The sequence below is a fragment of the Theropithecus gelada genome, chromosome 11, assembly GCF_003255815.1.
Source record: "Theropithecus gelada isolate Dixy chromosome 11, Tgel_1.0, whole genome shotgun sequence".
NCBI classification, from domain to species: Eukaryota; Metazoa; Chordata; class Mammalia; order Primates; family Cercopithecidae; genus Theropithecus; species Theropithecus gelada.
In genome coordinates this window covers 75,880,025-75,898,956 of record NC_037679.1, presented here as the reverse complement: position 1 = coordinate 75,898,956, position 18,932 = coordinate 75,880,025, and the positions used below count along the sequence as shown (strand labels likewise).

The following is an 18,932-nucleotide window of genomic DNA, read 5'->3' as shown; positions in this document are numbered from 1 at the left end:
CACCGCGCCCAGCCCAGCTGTGTTCTTTCTACTCTATAGTGCTGTCTCCTGCACATGGGACTTGTAGAGAGTTCTTATGGAAGGGCCTGCTTTTGTGTTTCTCCATCTGCTACCTGTACTTTTGGGAAGCTGAATTAAACTCTGTCCTAAGAACATTCTAGAACAAGGCTTTCTGCATGGATGGAAATATTCTACCTCTGCATTATCCACCCTAGTAGCCATGAACCATTTCTGCATTTGAGTCCTTGAAATGTGATTGGTGCGACTGAGGAACTCAATTTTAAACGTAATTAATTTAAAGTTAGAGAGCCACATGTGGCCTGTAACTACTATATTAGACAACACAGCTCTGGGATTTTGGGCTAAGGAGAATTCATTTTCTTTTTTCTTTCTTCTTCTTTTATTTGGAGACGGAGTCTCACTCTGTCGCCCAGGCTGGAGTGCAGTGGCGCAACCTCGGCTCACTGCGACCTCTGCCTCCCAGGTTCAAGCGATTTTCCTGCCTCAGCCTCTGGAGTAGCTGGGATTACAGGCACATGCCACCATGCCCGGCTAATTTTTGTATTTTTTTGGTAGAGATGGGGTTTCGCCATGTTGGCCAGGCTGGTGTCAAACCCCTGACCTCAGGTGATCTGCCTGCCTCGGCCTCCCAAAATGCTGGGATTACAGGCGTGAGCCACTGTGCCTGGCCTTCATTTTCATAAAATGTGAACATGTCAAATGTTTAATAATTAGTATTAGTATTATAGGAGTAGGAGTATATGATATGTTTCTCTGTATGTCTCTGGGACAGAGGATTTACCTTCTTACCTAGGTTTGGGCTAGGTTAGTATAAAACCAAGTTTCATTCATAGAGAATCAAGTAAGTGGACAAAGGTTATGATGATGTTTTAGTCATTTTTATATTCTCGGGATCTAGCATTGCCCCTGTAAGCAAATAGGCCCTGAATAACATCAGTGGAATTGGTGAGACAGGGGCAGTGGCTGAGGAGAACTCCATGTGGTGGGAAATAAGCAGGCGTGGTTTTGTTTTCTTTTAGCTACTATATTAGACAGCATAGCTCTGGGATCTTGGGCTAAGGGGAATTCATTTTCTTTTTTTTCTTTTTTCTTTTTTTTTTTTTTTGGTTTTTGAGACAAAGTCTTGCTCTGTCACCCAGGCTGGAGTACAGTGGCACAATCTCGGCTCACTGTAGCCTCCGCCTCCATCTCCCAGGTTCAAGTGATCCTCCCACCTCAGCCTCCCAAGCAGCTGGGATTGCAGGTGTGCACCACCACGCCCGACTAATTTTTGTATTTTTAGTAGAGACAGGATTTTGCCATGTTGGCTAGGCTAGTCTCGAACTCCTGACCTCAAGGATCCGCCTGCCTCGGCCTCCCAAAGTGCTGGGATTACAAGCGTGAACCACTATGCCCCACCCTGGCCTGGTTTTAAACCATCTAATAGATCATTATTATGAGGCTTTTTTTTTTTTTAGGCTTTTTTTTTGAGACAGGATCTCATTCTGTTGCTCAGGCTGGAGTGCAGTGGCACAGTCACGGCTCACTGCAGCCTCAACCTGCTTGGTTCAAGCAATCTTCCCACCTCAGCCTCCTGAGTAGCTGGGACTACAGGTGCCCGATACCACGCTTGGATAAATTTTTAGTTTTTTGTAGAGACAGGGTCTCACTATGTTGCCAGGCTGGTCTTGAACTCCTAGGCTCAAGTGATCCTCCCACCTCAGGCTACCAAAGTGCTGGGATTACAGGCGTGAGCCACAGCGCCCAGCGAAGCTCTGAATTCAGCCCACAGTGGTATACTCCCTGAGAGTCAAGAGCAAGCTAGGGGTCTTTGCTCACATGAGTTCACATTCTAGTGGGGAAAGGACAGAAAATAAATAAAGACAAACAATCTGATTGTTTCAGATACTGGTACACACTAGGAAAGATATAAAATGATGGTGGAATACCATCTCTCAGTGGGGCGGTTAGGAAGGACTTTCCAGAGGTGGTATCATTGGAGTCAAGATCCAGGTGATGGGAAGGAGACAGCCAGGGGAACATCCAGGAAAAAACTGCTCCCAGCAGAGGGAACAGCAAGAGCAAAAGCCTGAGAAGGAAGGTGCTGGGTGCTTTGGAGACACCAAGAAGTCACCAGCACGGCTGGTCCTGAGTGAGCAAGAGACAGAGTCATGGGTGATGATGTCAGAGAGGTGGAGTAAGAGCCAGGCCAGGCAAGTGCAACACATATGAGTTATATGGAAGTTTTCTGGACCAGGCACAGTGACTCATGCCTGTAATCCCAGCACTCTGGGAGGCTGAGGTGGGAGGAGCACTTGAGCCCAGGAGTTCGAGACCAGCCTGGGGCAAGATAGTGAGACCCTGTCTCTACAAAAAATTTAAAATTAGCTGGGCATGGTGGCATGTGGGGCGCTGAGGTGGGAGGGTCGCTGGAGTCCAGGAGGTCAAAGCTGCAGTAAGCCGAGATCATGCCACTGCCACTGCACTCCAGCCTGGACAACAGCAACGAGACCCTGCCTCAAAAAAAAAAAAAAAAAAAAAAAAAAAGCTATCTGCATGTGTAACAACAAGTGGCAGCTCAAGACACTCGGCCAGTGTGATGGTTTTGGGGCTGAGGTTGAAGACCAGTCGATGCCATCTTTAACCCATCTTGGCTGGCCAGGAAGCCCAGTTCTCCTAGAAGGCCCAGGTGTGAGGATTCCTGACAGACCCTCCAGTGTTGCAAGGCACGTGGGAATTGGCATTGGCATTGGCAGCGGGATGATTAAGAAAAGGCAGAAAATGGAGAGATTCCCAAAGTCCCCAGACAAGGTGGCTCACCCAGCCTCACACGTCAGGGCCATCAATCGACCCAAATACCAAAAGCACTTGCAATATAATAATTATAATATGAAAACCAACGCACCCTCTCAGTGGATGGTGTGGAGGCCCGGGAAAGAGCATCTGTGCCGTGAGCCATTAGGGGTCTCTGACAAATGTGTCTTCCGCCCGCATCCCCACCCCAGCTGCAGATGAAGACCCATCCTTTTCTTCTCCCCAGACAAGGATTGATGAGGATTCGGGAGAGCACTCAGACAGGCAAGGGAAGGCTGTGAACCTTTTCCAAGCCTGCAATTTATCTTGGGGAAGACCATTCACATCACTTTCTACAGGCTAGATTACGTGCTGACCTGGCACATTAATCTCGCCGAATAAAATAATCATCATCAGAAAAAGGGAGCTGGACAGTTGCCAGGGAGGCATTAATAACTGTCACCCACAACTCGGAGGCGCAAGAAAGGGGCGCTGGGTCCATCCCCGCCTCCTCGGCCCCAGCAGTGTCCGTTTCAAGGAGAAGGAAGTAAGGAAGTGAGGTAGCTCTGGCCTGGACTTGGGGGACTTTTATATGAATGGTTTAGGAGGACTTTTCTCCAAGATTAATTCTCAGAAATTTTCTAGGCTGGGTGCAGTGGCTCATGCCTGTAATCCCAGCATTTTGGGAGGCCGAGGTGGGCGGATCACCTGAGGTCAGGAGTTCAAGACCAGCCTGGCCAACATGGAGAAACCCCGTCTCTACTAAAAATACAAAAATTAGCCGTGCGTGGTGGTGCACGGCTGTAATCCGAGCTACTCAGGAGGCTGAGTCAGGAGAATTGCGTGAACCCAGGAGGTGGAGGTTGCTGTGAGTCGAAATTGTGCCACTGAACTCCAGCTTGAGTGACAGAGACTCTGTCTCAAAAAACAAAAAAGAAAATTTTCCAAATGAATTCAGGGAACATACAGGGGAAGGACTGAGGTCTGATAACTCAGGGTAGCAGTTCCGGAGCAGGAGGACTGCCTGAGTTCAAATCTCCACGTAGCCACTTGTGAGCTATGTGGCTTTGGGCTACTTCCTTAGCCTCTCGCTGTTTTCATTTTCTTCCGCTGGGCACGTGAAATGGTACAGGCACTGTGGGAAAGTCTGACAGTTCCTCAAAGAGTTCAACAGAGGATTACAGCACAACCCACAATTCCACGCCTAGGTATTTAACGCAAAAACTGCGTTCAAACAGATACTTGTCTACAAAAGCGCATAGCAGCACTATTCACAACAGCCAAAAAGCGAAAACAGTCTAGATGTCCATTGACAGAGGAACGGCTAAACAAATTGTAGTCTATCCACACAATAGAATATTGTTTAGCCATAAGAAGGAATGAAAGCCAGGCGTGGTGGCTCACGCCTATAATCCCAGCACTGTGGGAGGCCGAGGTGGGCGGATCACCTGAGGTCAGGAGTTTGATACCAGGCTGGCCAACATGGCAAAACCCCGTCTGTCTAAGATACAAACATTAGCCAGGCCTGGTGGCGCCCGCCTGTAATCCCAACTACTCCGGGGGGGCTGAGGCAGGAGAATTGCTTGAACCCAGGAGGCAGAGGTTGCAGTAAGCCAAGATCATGACAGTCCACTAAAGCCTGGGCAACACAGTGAGACTCTGTCTCAAAAAAGAAAAAAAAGAAATGAAGTGCTGATACATGCTACGACATGGATGAACCTCGAAAACATAGCATGGCATGAGAGAAGCCAGACACAAAAGACCGCATAGTGTATTATTCCACTTATACAAAATGTCCAGCAGAGGCAAATCCATACAGATGAAAAGCAGACTGGCGGTTGCCAGGAGCTTGCGGGAAGCGGGAAAGGAATGTGACTGCTTAGCGGGGACAAGGTTTCCTTCTGGGGTGGTGAGAATGTCTTGGAACTAGACAGAGGTGGTGGTTGTACAACACTGTGAATGTACTAAACGCCACTGAATGGCATACTCTAAAATGATTAATGGTTTATTTTTATTATTTTATTTTTTTGAGACAGGGTCTCCCTCTGTTGCCTAGACTGGAGTGCAGTGCTGCCATCAGGGCTCACTGCAGCAGAATTAACCTTATAGGCTTAAGTGATGGTCCCACTTCAGCCTCCCGAGTAGCTGGGACTACAGGTGAGTGCCACCATGCTCGGCTAAATCTTTGTATTTTGGTAGAGACCGGGTTTTGCCATATTGCCCAAGCTGGTGTTGAACTCCTGGGCTCAACAGATCCGCCCAACTTGGCCTCCCAAAGTGCTGGGGCTACAGGCATGAGCCACTGCGCCCAGCCTGATGGTGAATTTTATGTTACGTGAATTGTATCTCAATAAGAAAACAAAAGTCAAGACAACAGTATTTCCCTCACGAGGCTGACGTCAGATGGAAATGAATTAGAGCCCTGCCTGCCCACGTGAAAGGCTGGCCCCACACTGGCTGTTCCCGCTGCTATCTGTGTTGTTACTGCAAGGCTTGCACTCCTTTGCAAGTTATTTAACTCAGTTTCCTCTCTGTGAAAAGAGATATCAAAAGCATCTACCCTCCTGGGACTGTTAAGATCAACTGAGACAATGTCTTTAGGAGGATATAAACTCCAGGAATACAGGGGTTTCTATTTACGGGTTCACTGATGTATCCTCAGAGTTTAGAACAGAGTGGAGCATGTAGCTGGCATTCAGTAAATCTTTCTTGAACAAATGGCTTTGCTTAACACACTGCCTCATAATAAATGCTCAGCAATATTTAGCCATGTTTATTATTATAAGTGTGGCTGCCAGATTTCTTTCAAAGGCCCTATATGGTCTTTTCTAGCACAGGGAAGTGAGTACTACTTTGCTTATAGGTTTTTGTGTCTTCGTGAAAGAAGTGTTTTGACACCTACCAAATGTAAGAGGTTTGAACTGAGCTGAAAATGAAATCCAAGCTCTTGCTGTTGCTGTAAGAGGAGGTAGTGAGTTATTACAACAGATTAGACTATCTATCCATCCACCCTACTTGCATTTATCCATTCATCTATCCATCCATCCATCCACCCACCATCCATCCATCCACTCTCCTCCCATTCATCCATCCACCATCTATCCACCCATCACTCTCCTATCATTTACCCATCCACCCAACTATCCATCCACTCACTCTCCTCCCATTTACCCATCCACCCATCCACTCTCCTTCCATTTACCCATCCATCCACTCACTCTCCTCCCATTTACCCATTTACCCATCTATCCATCCATCTACTCTCCTCCCATTTACCCATCCACCCATCCATCCATCCATCTACTCTCCTCCCATTTATCCATCCATCCATCCATCCATCCATCCATCCATCCATCCATCACTCTCCTCCCATTTATCCATCCACCCACCCATTCATCCATCCACTCTCCTCCCATCCATCCATCCATCTATCCATCCATCCACCTATCCATCCATCCACCAAACTTCCCAGATGGTCATCTAATTCATCTATCTACCTACCTATATATCCATTCACCTGTCCATCTACCCACTCAAACACACATGTATACATACTTACATACATACAATGAACACTTCTGAATACACAGCAGATACTGGTGATCCATCAACAAACAACCTGGATGCATTCATTTCCTGCTGTCACAGAGGTTACAATTAAGCAGAGAAGGCAGACATTTAAATGAACAATTACAGTCAGAGTGGTGGGTGCTAGAATAGGGGAAGTATAGGGTGCTGTAGGAGTCCTCGTGGGAGAACCATCCCTAGCCTGAAGAGGCAGGGAAGGTTTCTAAGAGGCAGTGATCTGCAGAGAGAACAGGAGTTATCAAGACATAAGAATGAGGGAAGGCTTTTTGAGGTAGATGAATCAGTAGGTGCAGGTGAGAGACAGGGGAGAAAGCAGCCCACTCTAGAAGATTGTAGGTTCGTTTCTCAATGTCTCAGTGCCTCAATTTTCTTATCTGGAAAATGGGATAAGAACAGCATCTACCACATAGGGATGCTGCAGAATGGGGCGAGTTAATGAGCATAAAGAAGCAAAAGAGGCAAGGCGCAGTGGCTCACGCCTGTGATCCCAGCACTTTGGGAGGCCAAGGCAGGCGGATCACCTGAGGTCGGGAGTTCGAGACCAGCCTGACCAACATGGAGAAACACCGTCTCTACTAAAAATACAAAATTAGCCAGGTGTGCTGGCACATGCCTGTAATCCCAGCTTCTCCGGAGGCTGAGGCAGGAGAATCACTTGAACCCGGGAGGCGGAGGTTGTAGTGAGCCAAGATTGTGCCATTGCACTCCAGCCTGGGCAAGAAGAGTGAAACTCCATCTCAAAAAAAAAAAAGAGAAGCAAAAGAGGTAGGGTCTGTCTGGAGCATGAAAAACAGAGTAAGGGAGTGAAAGAGGGAGAGGGATAAGTAAGTATGCCAGACAGGGGGTGGGACCCGTGATGGTCCACAAAGCCTTACCTGCCTCCTCTCTAGGTGATAACTCTTCATACACACATTATATCTTTCTTCTTTTCTGTTTTGTTTGTTTGTTTGTTGTTGTTTTTAGAGAGACAACATCTCCCTCTATTGCCCAGGCTGAGTGTAGTGACGTGATCATGGCTCACTGCAACCTCAACTCCTGGGCTCAAGTGATCCTCCCACTTCAGCTTCTCAAGTGGCTGGGATTACAGGCACATGCCACCATGCCCAGCTAATTGATTTTTATTTTTATTTTTGTTATAAAGGTGGCGTCTTGCTGTGTTGCCCAGGCTACTCTCAAACTCCTGACCTCAAGCAACCCTCTCACTTTGGCTTCCCAAAGCAGGGATTACAGGTGTGAGCCACTGTGCCCTGCCAAGTCTTTTTACCTTTGCAGTATCTAAAGAACGCTACTGTTAACATCTCAATTTTCTGCAGGAGGAAAATGCTCACATTAAGCGACTTGCTCAAGGCACCACAGCTGTAAAATTGCAGGTTAGGAATGGCCCAGGCCCTCCAGCACCTGGCCGATCTGGCAGATGGTCTCCTGGTTCTCAGAAGTAGCCACGGGCTTGAGAGTTGGAAGACTTGGGTTTTCATTTTGATTCTATAACTGAGCAACTGGGTGTTTTTTGGACAAATTATCTCACCTCTCTTTCAGCCTCAGTGTAGTAAAGGAAATAATGGCCACTCAAGGATACCTGGAAGCTGTGAATGTGACATTATTTAGAAAATAATCATGTCTTTGCAGATGTGATTAAGGATATAGGCATGGGGAGGTTGCCCTGCCTTATCCAGCTGGGCCCAAAATACCGTTACATGTATCCTTATAAGAGAGAGGCAGAGACAGGCATCATTCACAGAAGAGGAGAAGACCATGTGGCTATGGGGGCAGAGACTAGAGTGACACAGCCACAAGCCAAGGACACCAGGAGCCACCAGAAGCCCGAAGAGGCAAGGATGAGCCTCTGGAGGGAATGCAGCCCCGCTGACACCTTGATTTTGGCTCAGCGACACTGATTTTGGATTTCTGGCTTCCAGAACTGTGAGACAGCAACGCTTTCCCTTATTTCAAGCCACCAATTTTCTGGTATTTTGTAACTGCAACCACAGGAAACTAATAGTTTTTCATCCAGAAAGAGGTGACAGTGAGTTGTATCTCACAGGGGTATTGACAGCCTTGGAAGAGTTGGACTATGAGAAAGAATCTAGACAGAACCCAGAAGGCACCAGGTGATGAGTCAGCCTCAAGTGCCTTCCTTATCTTGTCCCAAACCCACTCCTTTGAGGTAGAGCACTAGGGTGGTGAGGTAGAGCTGGAGTCTTGAAGTTGTAAAGACCTGCGCTGTCATCCTGACCCCACCACCGAGCAGCTGCGTGACTATAAGAACTACCTGATCTGGGCTGGGCGTGGTGGCTCATGGCTGTAATCCCAGCACTTTGGGAGGCTGAGGTGAGGGGATCACCTGAGGTCAGGAGTTCAAGACCAGCCTGGCCAACATGGTGAAACTAAAAATACAAAAATTACCCGGGTGTGGTGGCACGTGTCTGTAATCCCAGCTACTTGGGAGGCTGAGGCAGGAGAATCCCTTGAACCTGGGAGGCGCAGGCTGCAGTGAGCAGAGGTCGCGCCATTGCACTCCGGCCTGGGGGACAAGAGTGAAACTCTATCTCAACAACAACAACAAAAGGAACTACCTGATCTCGTAACCCCCATTTCCTCAACCATTGATAAAAGTAACTAGCACCTACGTCAGAAGAATACTGAGAGGCTGGCTCTGTCGCCCAGGCTGGAGTGCAGTGGCACAATCTCAGCTCACTGCACCCTCTGCCTCCTGGGCTCAAGCGATCCTCCCACCTCAGCCTCCTGAGTAGCTGGGACAGTCATGTACACCACACTCGGCCAATATTTTTTGTATTTTTTGTAGAGATGGGATTTCACTGTGCTGCCCAGGTTTGTCTTGAACTTGCAAGCTCAAGCAAGCAATCCACCCATCTTGGCCTCCCAAAGTGCTGGGATTACAGGCGTGAGCCACAGTGCCTGGCTTTCCTGTTTTATTTTCACCTGCTGAAAATAAACCAGAAGGCACAGGGCAGGATGGAGCTAACTTCAGTTTCTCTGCCATTTCACTTACTCGCCATTTACAGAGCTCTGCCCAGTGCCTAATGCTGGGTCGGGTCTTACAGATACACTGGTGGGCCAAACAGACTTTTCAAATAGTGAGGAGGCAGGAACGAATGTAATAATCACGCAAGTACTTTGGGAGGCTGAAGCAGGAAAATCACTTGAGCCCAGTTCAAGACTAGCCTGGGCAACAAAGTGAGACTCCACCCCCAAGAAGAACAAAAAAATTAGAGGTGTGGTGGTGCACTGAGCAGTCCCAGCTACTCAGGAGGCTGAGCTGGGAGGATCGCTTGAGCCCGGGAGGTTGAGGCTGCAGTGAACTGTGATTGCGCCTCTGTACTCCAGCCTGGGAAACAGAGCAAGACCTTATCTCAAACGAAACGAAACAAAACAAACAACCGCCCCCCCGCCACACACACACACAAGTAGGTAATCAGAAATGCTATGAAAGAACAGTACTTAGGGTGATATAAAAGAGACTTTTGAACTGAGGCCTCAAGGATCCATTGGAGAAGGAGCATCTCTGGGGGTCTGAAGGGCATGCGAAAGAGGCTGAGACAGGAGGGAGGAGGGCAGAGGGAAGAAACAGAGGGGGAGCCAAGGAGTGGCAGGGCGTGATGCTGGTGGCGGGGGCACAGACAGCCTGGGTAGGCTTTGTAGCCGCGCCTGTGGAGCTTGGTCTTTGTCCTGAGCACAAGGGCAGTCCCTGGAGGGTTTAAGTTGGGCGGAGGTGAGGGGAAGTGATAGGAGAGGATAATCAGATTAATTTTCTTTTAGAATCCTGCTCTGCTGGCAGGGAAAAGAATGAAGTGGAGGGGGTTGGAGTGGACACACAGAGGGAGACTACTTTGGTCTCATGGTGGTGAGCACTAGGGTGGTGACGGTGGAGATACAGAAGGAGGATGGGCTCCCACGTCATTGAGGAGGTAAAATGAACAGAACTTGGTTGCTGACTGGAAGACGCAAGGAAGAGAGAGGAAGAGTCAGAGGTCCTTTCCAGGTTATTGATGTAAACAATGTGGGGTGGAGGGAAGTGCTATACTCTGAGATCTAGAACAATGAGAAGAGGCCCAGGCTTTGGGGAAGATCCTGAGTTCCTTCTTGAAAATAGGTCTACTATGACTCATTGCTTTGCCTGGCTCAACCCAGGCCCCATCTGAAAGGCAGCCATGTTTTTCCATACCAGCTGACACTGCCTCCCCCTTGGCAACAGCTGATTGGACAAGGGGTAGGCACATGACCATGTGCACCCATTCATTGGCCAGCTGCTGACCTATGAAATAGCTGGCACACAAAATGACCTGGGCCAGTCAGACCTTTTCCCAGGAGCTGAACTGGGGAATTGTAAGAGGACAGGACACATGCAGTGGATGCTGCAGACCACAGATCGTGAGCTGCAGTGACAGCCAGGGAGAATGCTAGGAAGCCTTGGTCTAGCTTTGCACTCTCAGCTCTGAGTCTACTTATAGAAGTGAATCTGTACAATATCCCACTCTTTGCAGTAACTGGACAGCACCTCTGTTCTGACCACAGCAGAGAGACTAAAAGCTCAGACTCAGGGGCCTGACTGCCTGGTAGTCTGACTTTACTCTTCAGCTTCTAGCTGTGTGGCCTTGGGCAAGTCACTGAACCTCTCTGTGCTGTAGTTTCTTTCTTTCTTTCTTTCTTTTTTTTTTTTTTTTCAGTTTCGCTCTGTCGCCCAGGCTGGAGTGTAGTGGTGTGATGTCATCTCACTGCAAGCTCCGCCTCCCTGATTCAAGCGATTCTCCTGCCTCAGCCTCCCAAGTAGCTGGGACTACAGGTGCCCGCCACCATGCTCGGTTAATTTTTTCGTATTTTTTTTAGTAGAGATGGGGTTTCACTGTGTGTTAGCCAGATGGTCTCAATCTCCTGACCTCGTGATCTGCCTGCCTCGGCCTCCCAAAGTGCTGGGATTACAGGTGTGAGCCACCATGCCTGGCCTGTAGTTTCTACATCTGTGAAAATGGGATGGCAGTAATAACAGGATCCTGTTCACAGGGATGTGGTCATGACTCAATGAGTTTGTACATGTAAAGTACTTGGGACAGAGGCCAGTACACAGTTAAGTGGCCTCTAAGAGTTTGCTATTACAGTTGTTATTCCTGGTCCTAATTAGAACAGGCAGAAAAATGATCCATTGGTGACAATCTGTTCTCAAGTGTCACTTAGCACAGGCCACTCTGTGGGCTCTGCCTGTACTGCCCCTCTGTCTGACCTGGCTGGCTGTGGAGAGCCAACAATTTCCCAGCAGCTGACAGGTGCTAAGGAAAAGTGGAAGACATTGCCATTTCTCAATACTGGCTTCAGTCCAGGCTCCTCCTCATCCTGGGTTCCTGGGGTCGGAGCTTGGCTGTAGCTGGGCGCAGGGAGGGGTGTTACTGCTCAAGTGAGGATGATGTGCCTTGTGCCTGCAGGTGGCTGCAACCTATGCCCTTGCAGGAGCTGGTCCACCTTGACGAGGCAGCTGATGGCTGCAGCCCATTCCTGGTCAATGTATGTGGTACCCAGGAAGCTGGCAGTGTAGCTCTCAGACCTTCACTGGCCAGACCTGTCATTATCTAACAAGGGAGTGAGGCCGGAGCAGATGTTTCAAGGAGGGGGCCAACCAGAAGCTTCCCCCTGGGGTTCCCAGCCTAAGAACACGAAGCCAATGTAGGGGCACACAAAGCCTATGGAAACAATCCTGGCTAGGATTCCCAGAGGTCAGACAGCTGGGAGAGACCCTTGGGATTGACATAAGGCAGACATGAGTTCAAATCCTGGTTCTGACAAGTGTCTATCGGGGGATCTCTGGGCCTCAATGTCTTTGTCTGTAAAATGGGGATAAGTGTGTATATCCTGAAGGGTAGGGTGCTAGTAGCAGTAGTAGGAGGAAAGAGAGGCATAGCAGTGATTTAAAAGCATCACCCTGGTAGCCAACATGTATTGAACACTTACAATGAGCCAGGCCAGCCCTAAATATTCATAAACTCCATTGACGCCATGAGGGAAGTCTCATGGTAGAGTGAGTAGGGTCCTGGCATACTAAAATCAGGTAACTGAAGAGTTTAATACCTGTGCTATTTACAAAGGTGTGGGCAGGGTTTGTGGAAACCAACAAGAGGTGGCCTAGTCCAGAAGGGTAAAGGGAGGGCACAGTCACCAGACCTAGACAGAAAGCTGTCTGGAGGAGCTGCCTGTGATAGGAACTGTGTGTTCAGACTTATTTTCGACATGTGAGAAAGCGGGTGGTAGGAATAACAGTGCCCGCTTCCCAGGGATGTTGTAGAGATTCAGTGGGTTACTGAATGTGAAGTACGAGGAATATCACTGACCCATGGTAACCCGGGAGGGAGGAAACCAGGTGTGGCAGGGAGCGGAATGCTGCGCCCACCCAAAAATGTCCATATCTTTTAGAAAATTATTTTATTTTTATTTACTTTTTTTTTTTTTTTTTTTTTAGAGACAGAATCTCACTCTGTTGCCCAGGCTGGAGTGCAGTGGCAGGATCATGGTTCACTGCAGTCTGGAACTCCTGGCCTCAAGCGATCCTCCCACCTTGGGCTCCCAAATAGCTGGGACCGCAGGCATGTGTCACCACACTAAGCTAATTTTTTAAATTTTTAGTAGAGACGGGGTTTCGCCAGCAGGTTGGTCTTGCCCAGGCTGGTCTCAAACTCCTGGCCTCAAGCGATCTTCCTGCCTCAGCCTCCGAAAGTGCTGGGATTATAGGTGTAAGCCATTGAGCCACCACACTCGGCCCTATTTTTTTTTTTTTTGATTAAAAAAAATATAGCATGCTTCATGAATTTGTGTGTCATCCTTGCATAGGGGCCATGCTCATCTCTGTGTCATTCCAATTTTAGCATATGTGCTGCTGAAGTGGGCATGATGTCCACATCTTGTTTTTTTTTTTTTTTTTTTTTTGGAGATGGAGTCTTGCTTTGTTGCTCAGGCTGGAGTGCAGTGGTGCGATCTCGGCTCACTGCAACCTTTGCCTCCTGGGTTTAAGCAATTCTCCTGCCTCAGCCTCCCGAATAACTAGGACTACAGGTGCATGCTGCCACACCCAGCTAATTTTTTTTTGTATTTTTAGTAGAGACCGGGTTTCGCCATGTTGCCCAGGCTGGTTTTGAACTCCTGAGCTCAGGCAATCCGCCCACCTCTTCCCCCCAAAAGTGCTAGGATTACAGGCGTGAATCAACGCGCCCAGCTGATGTCCACACCTTAATCCCTAGAACCTGTGAATGTTACCTTATGTGGCAAAAGAGACTTTGCTGATGTGATTAAGGATGGGAGATGAGCCTAGATTATTTGGGTAGGGCCAGTGTCATCACAGGGTCCTTATAAGAGGAAGGCAGGAGGGTAAGAATCAGGAGATGCAACAATGAAGGCAGAGGTGTGGCACGGAGGGAGAGAGGAGAGAGGAGAGAGGAGAGAGGAGAGAACGCTCAACCTGACATCACTGATTTGGAAGATGGAGGAAGAACACAGCCCTGCCAACACCTTCATTTTTGCCCCAGTAAAACCCATTTTGGACTCCTAACCTCCAGAACGATAATAAATTAATGTTGCTTTAAACTGCTAAGTTTGTAGCAATTTGTCACAGCAGCCACAGGAGACTAACATGCTGGGGGAGTAAATACCTCTGCCTCTCTCTCCATCGGCTGAACCCAACCGGAAGCTGATGGGTACAGGAGCCCATAGTTCACGCAGATCAGCCCACTGAGCAGACAGCAGGGTGAGAAAGATGGAGAGTGTAGCTGAAACGATCAGAGGAAGTCATTTAGCTGAAAAACTATTACCCCATTTTACAGATGAGGGCACTGAGGCTAAGTCATTCAAACAAGATTGCACAGCTAATCAGTGCAGAGCTGGCAGTCATGAAGATTAGACAACACAGGGATTGTGAATCACTCATTGAGCAATTACCATGTGCAGAGTGTGGAGCAAAGCACTCTGTATTTCCCACAACCAATAGTTCTTACAAACGGAGTACTTTGGAGGAAGGTGCTATTGTTATTCTCAGTTGACAGATGAGGAAACTAGGTTTTTGTCACCTGCCCAAAGTCACACAGCTGGAGAGGCACATGGCTGGGATCTGAACACAGATGTGTCTGATGCCAGAGTCCATGGGCATAGCCATCAGGCCATGCTGCTTTCCAGTGTCAAGTGCGTGGTGCTGACCTGGAACCCTGCACGAGCTCAGTGGGCAAAAGGTCCTGGTCATCATGGTCTTGGGGAGGGTAAACGGGAGGCATCTGAGGACTTTCCTAGGCCTGTTGTTTCCCCTCTGGCCTTTCTTCTCCACATTTCTTTTTTTTTTTTTTGTCTTTATGCCATTTTGCATTTCCTAGCACTGCCTTTTGGGTACCAGAGCTGTGGCTTCGTCTAAGAAAACCTCAGCAGCCTAGGATTTTGGCTCAACTAGATAAATCAGGGGTCCCCAATCCCGGGGCTGATGACTGGTACTAGACTGTGGCCTGTTAGGAACCAGGCGCACAGCAGGAGGTGAGCAGTGGGTGATCAAGCATTACCACCCGAGCTCCACCTCCCATCAGATCAGCTGCAGCAGTCGATTCTCCTGGGAGTGCGAACCCTATCGTGAACTGCACATGCGAGGGATGATCTAGGTTGCATGCTCCTTACGAGAATCCAGTGCCTGATGATCTGAGGTGGAACAGTTTCATCCCAAAACCATCCCCACCCTGATCCGTGGAAAATCTGTCTTCCATGAAACCGGTTCCTGGTGCTAAAAAGGTTGGGGACCACCGTGTTAAATCACACAGTGGAGGAAGGGAGTGGACATGAAAGGTGGGAGGACCAAAACGGGCCCAAAGATTGGGGTCATGGGTTGGGTTAGTTGCCACTCAAGATCGATGGTCACTTCCAAGCCGCTCTGCTGTCAAGCAATGCCTGGGACATGTCTCAGCTTTCTGAACTTGAAAGATGGCTGTTTTTACATAATGGAAAGCAGGAGACTTTAAACATTCTTTAGTCCATCTGCTTCAGTCCACATTCCCTTTGGGTCACCTTACAGAGCCACTGGCAATCGCTATGTCCTATAGGTGATACCTTGTCTGAGCCCTGCTCAGTCCTCTGAACTCCAAAGTCTACTCCCCAAGGCCTCTTCATTCCAACACCTGCCTGGAGGCCTTTCTCTGTGATACACTGCAAAGCATCATTGTCCTCACCACCCACTCCAGGGTCTGTGGCAGACATCACTAATCAATCATGGAGATCTTTCCTTCCGAGCCTCAGTCCCCTCTATAAAATTAGCTCCTGGAAGCCACAAATAGTCAAAACCTATTAGGGCTCTCCTTCCCTGGGAGAAGCAGGACCCAGAGCATGCTAACATGCTTTTTTTTCCCTCTCTCAGGTGAAATGTGGATGAAAATTGCATCAAGGGTAGCTGTGAACAACCTAACTTAGGAAATGCACTTGGAAAGTAGAGGTGTGACAAGGTGGTGATGACAAAGAGCCATGCTCAGCTTCATGGAATTAGAAGAGGTGGGTGACAGGAGCTACGAGCTCAGGCTCTCTTTATTTTATGTGCTGACATCAGTCCACCCTCATCCATTCTTTCCTCCTCAGAAGGCACTCTGAATCCTCTGTGTGATCCATGTGACTGGGGTTACCTGATGGTTGCAGCCAGTGCCTACCTTGGACTTGACGGCCAGGATGATCTTGGGCAGGGCCACGATGAGGCACTTGAGGGCGATGGTGATGTACTTTAGAACAAAGTCTGCGATCCCCACGATCCACAGCAGGTCAAAGAAGTCCAGTGTCTCCAGGTTGGGCTTCAGGAATATGAGGCTGGGGGAAGGATTCAGAGGGTCAGAAGGTTCCCTTAGGGCCAGGCCTCAGCAGCTCCTTCTACTCACTCAGGAAGGAGCCTTCTAAGTATCACCTGTAGAAAAAGCACTGAACTGGGAGTCAGACATCTGTGTCCTTTTCCTGAAGTATCACCTATAGAAAGAGCACTGAACTGGGAGTCAGACGTCTGTGTTCTTTTCCTGAATCTGCTACTCACCTGCTGTGACCTCACGTGGATCTTTTAACCTCTCTGAGTCTTAGTTCCCTTGAGAGTTAAATGGCCATATTGGAGTTTCATTAAGGTCCCTGTTTTAGTCCTTTTTTGTGTGTTGCTATAACAGAATACCTTAGGCTGGGTAATTTGTAGAGGAAAGAGGTGGTTTTGTTTGTTTGTTTGTTTTTGAGATGGAGTCTTGCTCTGTCTCCCAGGCTGGATGGAGTGCAGTGGTGTGATCTCGGCTCACTGCAACCTCCATCTCCTGGGTTCAAGTGATTCTCCCGCCTCAGCCTCCCAAGTAGCTGGGACTACAGGCATCTGCCAACTCAGCTGACTAATTTTTTGTATTTTTAGTAGAGACGGGGTTTTGCCATGTTGGCCAGGCTGGTCTCAAATTCCTGACTTCAAGTGATCCCCCCACCTCAGCCTTCCAAAGGGCTGAGATACAGGCATGAGCCACTGCTGTCAGCCAGAGGAAAGAGTTTTATTTAGCCCAGGGTTCTACAGGCTGGGAAGTTCAAGGGCACGGCACTAGCTTCTGGTGAGGGTTATTTTTCTGGTGCATCATAACATGAAAGAGAAGGCCAAAGGGGAAGCAGACAAACCCCAGGGGCATCCTGGCTTTATAAGAACCCACCCTCACAGGAACTAATCCATTCCCATGAGACTAACCCAGTTTCACCAGAGCAAGAACTCACTCACTATCATGAAAATGGCACCAAACCACTCATGGAGGATCCATACCCGTGACCCAAACACCTTCCGCTAGGCCCCATCTCCCAACACCACTGGGGATCAAATTTCAACATGAGTTTTGGTGGGGACAAACCCAACCATAACAGTGCCCTCTAGTTTTGTGGGTCCACAACAGGCTTTATAAGAGGAGGCAAAAGGAAGGAAAGAAGGAAGGAGGGAAGAAAAGAAAGGAGGAGAAAGAGAGGGAGGGAAGGCAGGCCAATACTATGAAGGAGGGAGGGAAACTGATGTGCCAGGAACTGTGCTAAGCTCTTTGCTCACTGATCCTCATGACTGTCCTGTGCAGTGAGTGTTGCTTATCTCCAGTTTATAAATAAGGCACTGAGGCTTGGAGAGGTGAAGTCAGCTGCCCAAAGTCACGCTACATAAGCATAAAGGCGTTGGTATCAGACAGACTTGAACTGGAATCCAGGCTTCTCCATTTATTGGACCCTGGGCAAATAAAGTTATCTCTGTAAGCCTCAGTGTTCTCATGAATAAAATGGGAATTGTTCCCTCCCTTATGGTGTCATTGGCACCATAAGGTGCCAGATTACAGACCCTGCGGTGCAGCAGTGATGACGATAGTAATACTATGAGGCAGGTACTTTTATCCACCCCATTTTGCAGATGAGGAAACTGAGGCACAGAAAGGTAAAGTAATATGTGGAAGGTCCTGAAAATATTAAGGGACAGAGGTGGCCTGGAACCCAGACATCCTGGCTGCAGTTAAAGTTCTCCATCCATACTCTACAGCTGAGTAGTGTAAACCTGTCCATGACCAGATAAGTGAAACCTCATGTTCAGTTTCTGTACTTAACTCGTTGGAGACAGACAACAAGCAGTTCTCAAACTGGCACTGGTGAACAGACCACACTTTGAGTGGCATTGCTCTCCAACACCCCCCAAGAGGGGAATGTTCTGTGTAATAGTGGCTAAAATATACGGGCTTTAGATGTCATGCAGCCCTGCTCTGTGTATTTTACATGTCTTAACTCATGTTGTCTTCCCAAAGACTCTATGAAGTAGGTACTGTGAATATCCCATTTTGAGGCTGGGCGCGGTGGCTCACGACTGTAATCCCAGCAGTTTGGGAGGCAGAGGCAGGCGGATCACTTGTCAGGAGTTCGAGACTGGCCAACACGGTGAAACCCTGTCTCTATTAAAAAAATAAAAATTAGCTGAGCATGGTGGTGCATGCCTGTAGTCTCAGCAACTCAGAAGGCTGAAGCAGAGGTTGCAGTGAGCCGAGATCATGCCACTGCACTCCAGTGTGGGCGATAGAGTGAGACTCCTTCTCAAAAAACAAAACAAAACAAAACATATATATATATATATATATATATATATATATATATCCCATTTTGAGCCGAGGACACTGGGGCACTAAGAGGTGGAGTCACCTTCCTGCAGCATCTCGGGTTGAATGTGGAGCTTAGATTGGAACCAGTACTCAACCCACGCTGGTCCCTCTTTCTTCCCGCCGGATTACAGGCTCTGGGCAAGGGCCAGACTGAATCCCATCAGCCTCCTCCAAAGCAGGGAGAAGTGCACTCAGCACAGAATGGATGCTTTCCATAAGCTTTGGAAATACTCAGCTGGGCTGGCAGAAAAGGGTGCAAAATGAGGCCCCTATTCTAGCATCCTAAGAATGGGTTGGTCTGGGTTATTTTGAGGAGGGCAAAATTACTGACAAGTCACTCACAACACCTTCAGTGACCCTCCCACATCCCCACCCTGTCTCCATGGGATTTCTCGTCGCTCTTGTTGCCCAGGCTGGAGT

At 48.4% G+C, this 18,932-nt stretch overlaps 1 protein-coding gene and 1 non-coding gene across 2 annotated transcripts in view; both read right to left on the bottom strand.

Moving 5' to 3' along the window:
* RNFT2 (ring finger protein, transmembrane 2) overlaps positions 1-18,932 on the bottom strand; it is a 110,227-nt gene that overhangs the window by 54,692 nt on the left and 36,603 nt on the right. The window contains exon 7 of the mRNA XM_025402154.1: positions 16,044-16,197. Within this exon, the coding sequence (XP_025257939.1) occupies positions 16,044-16,197 (154 nt within the window). The remainder of the gene's footprint in view (positions 1-16,043; positions 16,198-18,932) is intronic.
* Positions 13,168-13,271, bottom strand: LOC112635617. The gene has a single exon (XR_003121962.1). It is a non-coding gene; the product is annotated as a U6 spliceosomal RNA (small nuclear RNA).